The following is a 13,063-nucleotide window of genomic DNA, read 5'->3' as shown; positions in this document are numbered from 1 at the left end:
AACGCACCACAGCCCTCGAATATTCGAAACAAATTCCAGGGTTTTGCTTCAATATGGCTCACTACAAAATGCAAGTTCTTGTTCCGATTCTCCTGCTGATGATTACGGCAGTGGTAGAGGCGAAAACCCCTCCAGGAATTGCCAAGAATCCAAGCAATGCAAGGTGTTTGATAAAAAAGTATAAGCATTGTTACAATTTGGTGCATGTATGCCCCAAGTTTTGCCCAAATCAATGCACAGTGGAGTGTGTCTCTTGTAAGCCCATCTGTTATGGGGGCTCAAGCCCTCCACCAGCCTCTCCCACCCCTCCCACACCTTCACCTACACCTCCAACTAAAACTCCCACACCACCAACATATTATTCGCCTCCTCCTCCGACAACTAGCCCAACTCCACCGTTATCTCCTCCAACTACCCCAACTATAACTCCCACACCACCAACATATTATTCGCCTCCTCCACTAAAAACTAACCCAACTCCACCAGTTTCTCCTCCTACTCCATCAACCCCAACACCCCCAACTACAACTCCTACACCACCAACTAAAACTCCCACACCACCAACATATTCGCCTCCTCCACCAAAAACTAACCCAACTCGACCACTATCTCCTCCTACTCCAACAACCCCAACACCCCCAACTACAACTCCTACACCACCAACTACAACTCCCACACCTCCATCCACCGCTCCAACACCTCAAGCAACACCTCCTTCACCTTCACCACGACAAGCGACACCAAATTACCCTCCTCCTACCCCTTCCCCATCTTCGCCGTCACCTCCTTCACCACCATCATCTAATCCTCCTTCCTCTCCTTCACCCCCAACGCCGTCTCCATCTACATCCTCTTCTCCTCCTCCATCAACTCCTACTTCACCAAAGAAGGCCAAGTGCAAGAACAAGAACTACCCTCAATGTTACAACATTCAACATGTATGCCCTACGGCTTGCTCTGGTGGATGTGAGGTTGACTGTGTCACTTGCAAGCCAGTCTGCAGTAAGTCTCCTCTCACACTTATCTGCACATTGCTAGTAGAGAACATTTTTCGACTAAATTAAAGCTCATCAAATTATGTGACAAGTGCAGTCCACTTTACATCGATCATTTGTTAATATATGGACACACATGATTATTTATTGTAGTTATGTAACCACTGTCGCGTATTATGGTTTCTCGTTTTTCAAATGGTGCAGAATGTGATCAGCCAGGAGCAGTATGCCAAGACCCCCGTTTTATAGGTGGAGATGGCATCACCTTTTACTTCCACGGCAAGAAAGACCATGATTTCTGCCTCTTGTCCGACTCCAACCTCCACATCAACGCTCACTTCATTGGCAGGCGCAACCACAACATGAAGAGGGACTTCACTTGGGTCCATTCCATTGCCATTCTTTTTGGCAAACACCAACTCTTCATCGGTGCCCAAAAGACCGCTATATGGGACGATGCCACTGACCGCCTTGCCCTCTCCTTTGATGGCGTGCCCATCACCCTTCCCGAATCCGAAGGTGCCAGGTGGCAATCCACAAGTGTTCCGACTGTGTCCCTTGGAAGGGTGAGTGGGACCAACAATGTAATGGTTGAAGTTGAAGGAAGCTTCAGGATCACAGCCAAGGTTGTGCCTATAACTGAACAAGACTCAAGGGTTCACAACTATGGAATTACCAAAGATGATACATTTGCACATCTTGATCTTGGGTTTAAGTTCTTCTCTTTGAGCGACCAAGTGAGTGGTGTGTTGGGACAAACATATAGGCCTGACTACATCAGCCGGGTCAATATCGGCGCGAGCATGCCTCTGATGGGAGGGGACAAGGAGTTTGAAACTTCAAGCCTTCTAACCACTGATTGTGCCGCTGCAAGGTTTAGTGGTGGCAATGTTGGCTCTGAAAGCGAAGCTAATTCTTTGGAGGATTTGGAGTTGCCAAGCATGAGCTGTGCAAGCGGGATGGATGGTCGAGGAGTTGTGTGCAAGAGATAGACAATCATTTTGTCTGTCTCATGGAAATAAAGTTCATGGGACAAATAACAATTGCTTATACTTGAAGATTCAGAGAAAGGCACTCCAATGGAATGTGTCAATTTGAATTTAATTCGGAGTAATAAATGGCAAACTCTTCCAACTGTTTGTCAATTGTATTAATAAAAATTCATTTGATCTAGTCTAGGAACACTTCAATTTGTCAAATGAATTAAAGTTTTAAACAATTTGTCATATCAATTTTTCGAAAACATTAATTTGCCATCTCAATCCAACACCGTTAAGTTTTTTATCCAAAATAAGTCATGTGCCTCACACATGACTTGTGATCTGGTTATTTTGGACTTTTGACCTCCTTTTCACTAGTTGTTTACTTCTCTTTAGGACAAATCCCTAAAGTTTGGCTAGTTAAAAAACATGTCGTGTTGGTTTGAAAAGCTTATAGTCAATTACTAATAAAAGTACATTAAACTCCCTAACATGGACTGGTGGCTGATTGCAAGCTTTGGTTATTCAACATGGTTAATCATGTCCATATAAAAAATTTGGTCAATCATGGTCATCTCTTTCGTTTCATTGGTATCATAACAAAATTTTTAGTCCATCGCCTGATCATGTTCAAAATTAAAACACTAATTATGAGTAAATATTACTTAAAGTTCACAACATTTTCAACTAACTTCCTTCAAATTCTATGGTTTTTAGGGAGAACTTAATGGAGTTAGGATGATATGACAAATTAACCATGAACTTAACGTAGTAATGCAATGTTGAAATGCCCAAAATAACCTTGAACAAAAACCGCATGCCTCACATGACTTGTGCTATGGGTTATTTCGGACCTTTGACCTCCTTTTCACAAGTTCTTTACTTCTCTTTACAATAAATCGACTCATACTTTAGTTGGAAGATTTAAAATTTTAAAATCACTGTCCATATAAAAAGACTTGTTTTTTTTTTTTATATAAGAACTATTAGAATTTTAACCGGAATGAACTTAGAATAAGCAAGAGTGATGGTAGGGTTTAATCACAAATTAATTAATAAATTTTAATTTTATTGTTAAGGTAATTATGCAATATACTAAAGAACACAATTGATATTGGGGGTGTGAATCGTGATAACCAAAATTTTGACTATTTTGTTTCAAATTTTCCGAAATATCCACATATAAATTTCCAAAACCCTCCACGCTCATTCCGTCTTCTGCACCAAAACCCCTCTCTCTTCTCTCTCTCTTCTCTCTCTCCCTCGGACCGTCTGACGAGTGAGAATGGAAGGCAAATCGTACCAAAGGCTCCCGCGCGTCAAAATCCGCGAAATGCGTGACGACTACGTGAAGTTTGAGCTCCGCGACACTGACGCCAGCGTCGCCAACGCGCTTCGCCGCGTCATGATTGCCGAGGTCCCCACCGTCGCCATCGACCTCGTCGAGATCGAGATTAACTCCTCCGTCCTCAACGACGAGTTCATCGCCCACCGGCTTGGCCTCATCCCCCTCACCTCCGACCGCGCCATGAGCATGCGCTTCTCACGTGACTGCGACGCCTGCGACGGCGACGGCCAGTGCGAGTTCTGCTCCGTCGAGTTCCATCTCCGCGCCAAGTGCCACTCCGACCAAACCCTAGATGTCACCAGCAAGGACCTCCTCAGCTCCGACCACACCGTCGTCCCCGTTGATTTCTCTGATTCCGCCGGCTTGGAATCCTCCGAACAAAAGTATGCACATCCCCTCTCTCTTTCAATTTTTGGGTTTCGCAAACTTGTTATTGTTTGGAATGAATTGAAATTTGTGTGTTGATTTTTGAGTGCATCTGAAATTGGGCTGCTTTGCTTTTGCGATTTTAGGGGAATTATCATTGTGAAGTTGCGAAGGGGGCAGGAACTGAGGCTGAGGGCCATTGCCAGAAAGGGGATTGGCAAAGATCATGCTAAGTGGTCACCGGCAGCCACTGTCACTTTCATGTATGAACCCGACATTCGAATCAATGAGGAGCTGATGGATACTTTGACTCTGGAGGAGAAGAAGGCTTGGGTTGATAGTAGTCCTACCAAAGTCTTTGACATTGATCCTAAAACCGACAAGGTTGGTTGCTATTCTAACATCCGTGATTCTTTTTTATGGACATGATAGTTTCAGTGCATGTTAGAGTTTGTGACTGTTGGTTTAAAGCATTTGGGATGCTGCTGGTTATCTGATTCGTCGAATTGGTAGTTTTTATTTTATAAGCATCATTTAGTTGCTTCTTTGTTGTCCCAGCTGTGCTATTTATAAGTATACATATAATGAAGTATTACTTAAGTAGTCAGAGAAATTTTGGTGCTTTTTAAGCGAAATGGAAGATGGGAGCAGAATTTTAATATATGGTTTTTTATTTTTGTAAGTGCATTATCTGGCGCTAAATGCGAATTGTTTGCTCTTGATGAGTCACAGGTCACCTATAATATGTATGACTGGCTGTTTTACCTTATGAAACCAAACGTGATATCCTGTTAAATTTAACAAAATCATTCAATAGGCTGTACTGCATTGAAATGATGGGGAACCTCTATGAGGTGTAATCAAGGGAGCTTAAGAAGTTATGTTTTGTTTTCCCCTGAAGAAATATATATCAGGATAGATAGAAGGACATGATGGACAATTATTCAATTGTATTTAGCAGGGTTTAACAATATTTAAGCAATTAACTTGAGGGTAGAGAGTTTCCATAAGATTGAATTGTTGTATTTGTACTAACAATTCTTCAATAGAGCCACTATGTTCTTTTTCTCAGTGGTCTGGACCCTGTTTTTAATTGGTACGTCTTCTTATAGTACTCCGTTTTATAGCATTTTTTTCCTTTCTCAGGAGTAATCTAGTTCACTTTTGTACCATTTGGATTTGATATTTAACTAAGTAATTACAGGCTATCAACTGTTTATTTGCTGAAATCTGTTATTCCATGTCATATTGTTGCTGTTTAACTCATGAGACGAGGAGATTGCTCAAAGGATGAGCCCATCTGCAGTGTTTTTTGCTTAAAGTAGGTTGCAGACATTCCGGGTCAGTTGTTACATCATGGGATGAGTAGTAGGTTGCCTTTAAAATGTTAGCTTCCAGGAACTCGAATATTCTGTTTCCAGAAACGTGTGATTTCTTGGATGAAGATACTGGTGGTTATTGGATTTGAGGAACCCTCCTAGTTTTGAAGTTCTAGTTCATGTTGCTAGGTTAATGTGGAACGAAAGTGAAGGCTTTCCCTAAATTGGGTGTTTTAGTCTTTTATTCTCTAGGGTTTTAGTATTTTAATATCTAGGGTTTTAGCCGTTTGATTTCCTACTTTTATGAGGATTATGATTCTTTTCAGTTTGTTTAAGATTTATTTCCTACAATAGGTATAATTTTTATTTCCTTTTGGTTTAAACCTTTATAAAAACCCCCTTGGTAATTCACATCAAGGAATGAAGAGTTTATGAATGCAAAAGTTTTGTTTTCCAGAAATTGGAATTCTTATCCTATGATGGGATTATTTTGGTGAGATGCCAAAATTCTTGGTGAGAGGCCAAGAACGGGTGTGATGCCCCTGGAGCAACTCCAGTTATCCTTGATTGTTGTTTAATTTAAGTTTTCTTTGTTTTTGCATCCGCTAAACTATCGAATTTCCGCTGCCCAACTCTATCCTGCATCATAGGTTTTGTGGGTTTATACAAAGTGTAGCTGGAATCAGAGAGCGGAGAGGATAAGGCTGTTTTATTTGGGATATATCATCTTGAATGGAGCCATATTGAAATTATGTCATGAAACAGAATTTTAGCATGAAACCAACATCACATAATGGGGCACTTGATCTCAAACTGATAGTTCTTGACTACTTAGCATAGAATGATTCAGTTTAATCTTTAGAATGATTCAGTTTAATTTTTGGTGCATTTTATGGTTGAGGTCGAATTTAACTGGTTGATGCTCCTGCCCAATTATTTGGTGTGAGTTTGAAACATTTTTATGTATATCCAGATGGCTGGGTACAAATATAATGGAAGGATGATGTTTGTAGATTTGGATTCCAGCTGCATTGGTTAATTCATTTGAGTTGTATTATGGCCGTACAAACTTTCTCAGGCTTAATTATGCATTTCCAATAAAATGAACAAAAACAAATAGTAGTCGATGAAAGTTTGCCTGATGCCATTGTATTATCAGTGCTTCAATTACGTATCATCAGCTAACTTGTGGCCTTTCTAAAATTCTTTTTTCTTTTTGAACTTTGAACTTTTGAAAGGTCGTGGTAGTTGATCCTGAAGCATACACCTATGATGATGAAGTGATCAAGAAAGCAGAAGCTATGGGGAAGTCTGGGCTTGTGGATATCAGTGCAAGGGAAGATAGCTTTATATTCACAGTGGAATCTACCGGTGCGATTAAAGCTGCTCAGTTACTTCTCAATGCCATAGAAGTCTTGAAACAGAAGCTGGACGCAGTGCGCCTTTCTGAGGATACTGTAGAAGCCGATGACCAGTTTGGTGAATTAGGTGCACATATGCGAGGAGGATGATCCAATTGGGTAAACTGAGCTCTGAAATCGATCTTCCAAAGATTTCAACGAGATAATTGACTTCAGTTGACTTTGTGGGACATGTTTATTTGCTGGGCTTACTGCCAATACGAATCCCCCCTATACTGTGGATGCTAATTTATTTTGTGCTATGCTGTCCTTAGGAGATGGATTTGGATCCTCTCCTGAGCTAATGGAGAGGATCCTCCTGACCCATCATCGTGGGCCGTTGGATTTTTATCCAACGGCTATAATTATTATAACTTTAAAGGAACTCCCCTGTTTATAGCCGTTGGATAAAAATCTAACGGTCCAAGATGATGGGTCAGGAGGATCCTCTCCATTAGCTCAGGAGAGGATCCAAATCCTTAGGAGATATAGCATCTGTTTTTGTTGTGGGAGTTATCCTTGCATTTTGAAGCAAAACGTGTTGCGGATGATTGAACTCTAGTAGAGCTAGCTATATATATTAGCTTTTGTTGCAGTCGTCAAGGTTGAACCAAGTATTGTTTTTGCAAACTTGCTGCGTATATATTATCTTTTGAGAACTTGAAGCTTGAGTTGGGAATTTAGAAAACTTGGGCGGTGGGATGAAAGCTCGTTGTGCTGAATGTTTCGATGTTTTGAATTTCGTAGAACGTCTAACCTTTGTGAAGATTGCCAGAACTGCTGATCGTTTTTCATTTTCTTCTTCAAAAGGAATTTGTATAGTTTACACGAGAGAGAATTGGAAGCTGCATGGAAGGGTTGTGGTGTAAAGAAAACCCAACTACTTGTGGGTTTGGGCGTAGAAAAGGCCTCAATTGGGGGAAAAATGAATTTATTGTGTTACATTGGAAATGTTTTAGTAAAAAGTACAGCTTGGAAGTTCAAAGTGCTTCCACAAGAAGCACATTGAAAAATGTGATAAAAGTATAATACTTCTTAAGATCTTCTATGCGAAAAGCAATTCTGCAAACACTGTCCACGAACAGTGAAATGACAGTTTTGCTCCCATTTTAATTGCTCCTCATGTCCTTTATTTTTTTTGAAAACTAACCAAAAGTTCCTGAAAAGTTTCCTTTTAATCATAGGGACAAAAGTTTTCAGAAATACCAAGGCTACCCTTCATACATCCGTACAAAATTGGCCAGCTTTTAGTAAAGTTCACATGGTGGGGCTGACATTTTCAGAAAATATTTGCATGCAAAAGCTAAGGTGACAAACATTACAGCAACCAAGACAACATGGGTTCACATGTCTTTCAGCCAGCTTTCAGAAACAGTGCTGATAACTTTCAGAAACAGTGTGCTGTCACTATTCAAAAAATTGTAAATAGATGAAATAATATTTTGTTTTTGAAGAATTAGATTTTGTATATAAGGAAGCCTTTCCTCACATACAGAACACACCTGAATACCACACCTCTCTCAACATCTAAAAACACCATACTCACTTCATACACTCAATGATTCGTAGCCTTTATAGCATCCTTATAAACACTTCTTTGTAATCACTTTCTTGTAAACAACTATCTCTGTAAACATTCCATATATCAATACAAGTTCAAGTGTACATATTCAAGCAATCTCCAAGTCTTAAGTAAATTTTCTTTTCCTTATTTAGTATGTTTGTTTAATTAGACTTCTAGTCCAAAACAGGGAAACACTATTGTGGTTATATTATTAACCTGCTAAACTGACGATCATACTTTGTTCGAGTACTCTGTTATAGTTGAATGTTTTGCCATAAAAATAACTGGACATTAATCAGGGTACCTCTGAGTTCAGCCGTTAAGGCCTTATACTTGTACTGTGAATGGCCGTCATGCTGAAACATGTCGAGTTCCATGTGCAAGGTTCTATGTCTAGTTGTTATAATGGTTATCCGACTATTTAACCGAGCATGCGTTTCGAATTTAGTATCAGAGCCAAGTTTAGCATTTTAATAATATAAGCATAATAGTAAAGTACCTTGAGGATAGAAGTCATTGATACAACTGATATCATATTTGTTTATTGTGTATGAACAACAGATATTATTGTCCCTGTAAACCCTGTAAACCACAATTACCAGGTATTTATTGTCCCAGACATCCAACTATAACTAGCATAAAGAGAAGATTAACATATATATCCAAAAGAATTATCAGTACTTTGAAGAAGCAAAAGTTTTATCTTGGCTATCTTAAACATCCTTCATTTATTCGTAAATATAATAATACAGAAGTGCAGCATAAAATTTTACAAGCAAAAAGAACAACAGATCAAGCTTTAGAGACCTTGAGAGAAGAAAGAGAGTTTTTAAGAAACCAGTTAGCTGTAACTCTAGAGAATGGTAGACTATAGTTTATGATAGATTATCTTAATTTAGAAATTAGTGAACCTCAAAAAAGAAAAATAACTTTATACCAAAATAGTTTAGTTTGATATTTTCCATCAAGAAAGCATAATCATATTTTGCACAGTGAAGAAAATCCGCAAGTCAATAATATTGTAGATCTTATTATTAGTCAAGCAGAAAATATAAAATTAGAAAATAATAAGCATAATGATTTGTTAAACCAGTTGTTAGAACATTTTCAGAAAAATTCCATAAAGATAATTAGACAAAATTTAGATTATATTACATCTCAGTTAGAAGATAATAATAAAAATATTCAAAGGTTTCCTAGCAAAAGAGAGATAAAAGAGCTTGTTGACCTCATAGATAGTAAGTCAAAGCAAGTAGAACTTAGGTCATTAGAAATAGTTGAACAACTAAAATTAGAAGTTCAAAAAGTTCAATTCGTACAAAAGGAATTGAGAGAACAAGTAGATAAGTTGCATAATAAAATAGATAAATTATTAGTTTAATGACAGATTCTAGAACTAGCAGAAAATATATTCAAGCTTTGAAAGAAATTAGTAAATTAGATAAAGAACCAATAGGATTAACAGATTTTTCAACACAAGTATCCAGTAGTAATATTCCCATTAGGCAAAATAATTTGATTATCCAATTAGTTTTAAGTTTAGCTGAAAAATTAGATCAAGTTGAAGAACAAATAGCAGAAATGAACCAAGTTTTACATAACGCATCTTCATCACTTCCACCATCCTTGCTAGATAAATTAGAAAATTTAACTTTGAGTGCAAATAATAATAAAAGACCTAAGCTAAATCCTTTTGATGACAAAAAATGGAACTCTTTAGGAAAAAAGGAAAAGAAGTAGTTAGAGCGGAAGATATTTATCCAAATGAAGAAGAAGCACAAGAATTTATTCGAAGAGGTTTTGAGAGAACACAGAAAAATAAATATAACTTTTATCAATTAGGTATATTTGAAAACAGAAGTAGAATTGTAAGCAGTATCAGTCAACATGAAATTAGCTGTATTGATAAAGAAGTCACACTTAATCTAATTAGTAAAGAAGCAGTTACTCATTTGAGAAAATCACATTTTAGTCAGATTCATATAGGAACAATATTAATTTGAATAGCATGATTAACCAAAGCACAAGTAGGTACAAAAGCTTTAGTATACATATATGATGATAGATGGGATAATCACCAACAAGCAGCAATAGCAATAGCTGAAGTAGACTTAAGTTCAAACTTAGCAGTCATAAGTTGTATTCCAAATTATGTTATGACGATTAATGAATTTAGTAAATATATTAAAGTGAGCATAAGAACAAAAAATTATAATATGAAAGGAGAGTATAAAAATTTGTGTATTAGCTTAATGTATATAGGTAAAGTGTCTGATAGATATAATCATAAGTTTAATTTAGAGTTTCAAAATTTAGTTCAAACATTTGACAGTAAACATGTAAATATGATAGAAGCAAAACCCGTAGATAATAGCTTTTTAGAAGGAATTCAGTGGACATTGCCTAATTTACAAGTAGCACAAAATAGACAACCAGATAAAGTACAAATATATGAAACTAGTACACGTCAAGCAACAATTAGGTTTAGTAATTATAAGCAACTAGAAAAAATAGAAGAAGATGAGAGTGAAATTGAAAATGAAAGTATACATATGGCTTTTGATAATTTAGATATTAATTTAGTTGAACAAAATTTTGATCATATTGTAGATAAACTTATAGAAGATATTGATCATTTAGATGAAGAACAATATTTGGAAAAATATAAGACATATGATTTAGGACTACATAAAATTTCAAACGAAGAAATGAAAATTTTAATCTTAGAAATAGGAGTAGAACACATTTTAGGATCAAAAGAATATAATAATTTATTAGAATTGAAAGCAGAATGTAATCCAGCAGAAGAAAGTAGTACATCAGAAGTAGAAAATCCAGGACACGCAAGCAGAACCGATCAACAATTTTTGAGACCAACAAATGAACAATATAATGAAAAAGCAAAAGTAAACTATATGGAAGAAAGTATGATAAAACCTAGAAAAAATAGGATTCTATATTTGAGAGGGTTAAAACAAATTAATATAGCTGGTAATATATTAAATTTAGATAATGTAGATCCACAAGATTGAGAAAGAACAATTGAGAGATGGGAAAAAGGTTGCGTACATGCAGCATTAATGTTAGATTTTAGTAATTCACAAAACATGTTAGATTACTTTGAACATACTTTGGATGGTTTAGTTTTTGATTATTTCCAATCATGGAAAGTCCAAAATCCAGAACAGCATCAGGCAGCTAAAACACATTTCAATATTGATGGTTTTGTTACTTTGATTAAACAAGAGTTTTTAGATCATAATAGGTTAGATGGCAGAAGCGAACAAGAACAAATAAGAGCAATTAGAAATTTAGAACAATTACAAATTTGCGATTTACAGTATATAGCTGAGTATACAACAGATTTCTTTAAATATTTAGGAAGAACAGGTAGAATTAGTGATATTAATTTATTAGATACTTATATGACAAAAATAAAAGGACCAATAGGTGAAAAGATTTAGAATGAATGGCAAAAACATTCGAAGAAAAATGATATTGCTATAGGACCTAGAATTCAACATGTATATGATATACTTAGACAAGAGTGTAGTCAAATAAAGGCTAAGAGACAAATTAGGAAACAATTTTACATGAGTTGTAAAAATATAGATTTACCACAACAGTATGGTTGCCATAAGAAAAATAAGCATAAGAAAATATACAAAAAGAAATATAAGTCATATAAACCCTACAAACAACATAAGAATTTCAGTATAAGACATTCAACAACATATAGGAAAAGAAAATACATTCCAAAACAATTTAGAAAAAAAAAGTGGCAGACCTTGGATTAGGAAATATAAAGCACCAAAAGATAAGAGTAGTTGTAAATGTTATTCATGTGGAGAAGCTGGACATATTAGACCTAAATGTCCAAAATTAGGTAAACAGTCGAAAGAAAAAGTACATTTGATAGAGTTGTTTAAGTTAGAAGAAGATGAGGATATTCAGTCAATATACAGTTTAGATAATTTAAGTGATAATGAGAGTATTTATAGTATATAGAGTATTAACATGATAGATTCAGACTCGGAAGATTCAAGTAGCACAAATAGTGATCTAGAAGAGTATATGTGTGCATTCATAGAAGAACAGCATAAAGAAGATTATAAATACATTAATTTAGGTTGGCCAGAAAAATGTCATAAGTGTAATAAATTAGTTGCAAATAAATACTACAATACATACTCAATATTATGTGAAAAATGTTATAGTAATAGGTTATTAGAAGTTAATTCAGCAGAATCAGAAATATTAGGAAATATTGTTTATAGTATAGAAAAACCAAAAAATAGTTCCTTAATCACTATAAATTGCGAAATAGAATTAGCAAAAGAACATAAGATACAAAGCATAGCTATGATAGATACAGGGAGTACAAAGAGTGTCATAAGAGAAGAGTTAGTACCAGAAAAATATAGACAAAAATTAGCAAAACCAGTAAGAATAACACAATTTGATGAGAGACCAGTTTACTTAACACATTGTATAAATAATGAGTTTATTATAGTAGAAAAACAATAATTTAATTTACCATTAACATTTGTTTCACCAGTATGATCATATCCATTTATTTTAGGATTAAACTTTTTGAAAAGTTTGCAAGGTTTTTTATTTATGAACCCTAACATAACATTTTTCAAAAGAGGCATTACAATAACTGACTAAAGTAATAATGTAGAAGCATACAAAAACATAAGTATAGAAGAGCCCAGTGGCCAAGATAGTTATCATTTAGAAAACTCAAAAGCAAATGATGATGCACCATCAACCTCCGCCATTCAGTGGATTTCAAAATAGCATGAGCAGACCAGCATCACCACCAGTACCTACGTTCAGCTTTAATGGCAATATTGTTGAAGGAATCAGAAATCCAACTCTGAGATATAGGTCAAGGGTACCAGGGCTTTCTAATAGGCAGCAGGTTCTCTTAGATAATTTCTGGAATATCCAAATTAAGCAGCCAAGCATGAGGTTAGGTCATGAAAAATTAATTAGAGCCTTGGAACAAGAGTTTGATAGCTTTAATTTTAATTTCCACCAAAACCAGCAGCATATTCATTCTCTTGAGCACAACCTTCAAGCCAT

General features: G+C 36.0%; 2 protein-coding genes across 2 annotated transcripts; both read left to right on the top strand.

Annotated features, from left to right (window-relative positions):
• Positions 1-2,168, top strand: LOC126621736 (uncharacterized). Its single transcript, XM_050290314.1, has 2 exons — positions 1-1,002; positions 1,200-2,168. Exons 1-2 carry the CDS (start codon positions 54-56, stop codon positions 1,985-1,987), a joined length of 1,737 nt encoding a protein of 578 aa, XP_050146271.1. The 5' UTR covers positions 1-53; the 3' UTR covers positions 1,988-2,168.
• Positions 2,169-3,166: 998 nt separating this feature from the next.
• On the top strand, positions 3,167-7,067 carry LOC126624040 (DNA-directed RNA polymerases II, IV and V subunit 3-like). Its single transcript, XM_050293035.1, has 3 exons — positions 3,167-3,706; positions 3,836-4,073; positions 6,247-7,067. The coding sequence occupies exons 1-3, from the start codon at positions 3,261-3,263 to the stop codon at positions 6,517-6,519; spliced, it is 957 nt and encodes a 318-aa protein (XP_050148992.1). The 5' UTR covers positions 3,167-3,260; the 3' UTR covers positions 6,520-7,067.
• Positions 7,068-13,063: the final 5,996 nt, after the last annotated feature.

Source organism: Malus sylvestris, chromosome 5 (genome assembly GCF_916048215.2).
Source record: "Malus sylvestris chromosome 5, drMalSylv7.2, whole genome shotgun sequence".
In the NCBI taxonomy this organism is placed as follows: Eukaryota; Viridiplantae; Streptophyta; class Magnoliopsida; order Rosales; family Rosaceae; genus Malus; species Malus sylvestris.
This window is presented reverse-complemented; position numbering and strand designations above follow the sequence as displayed.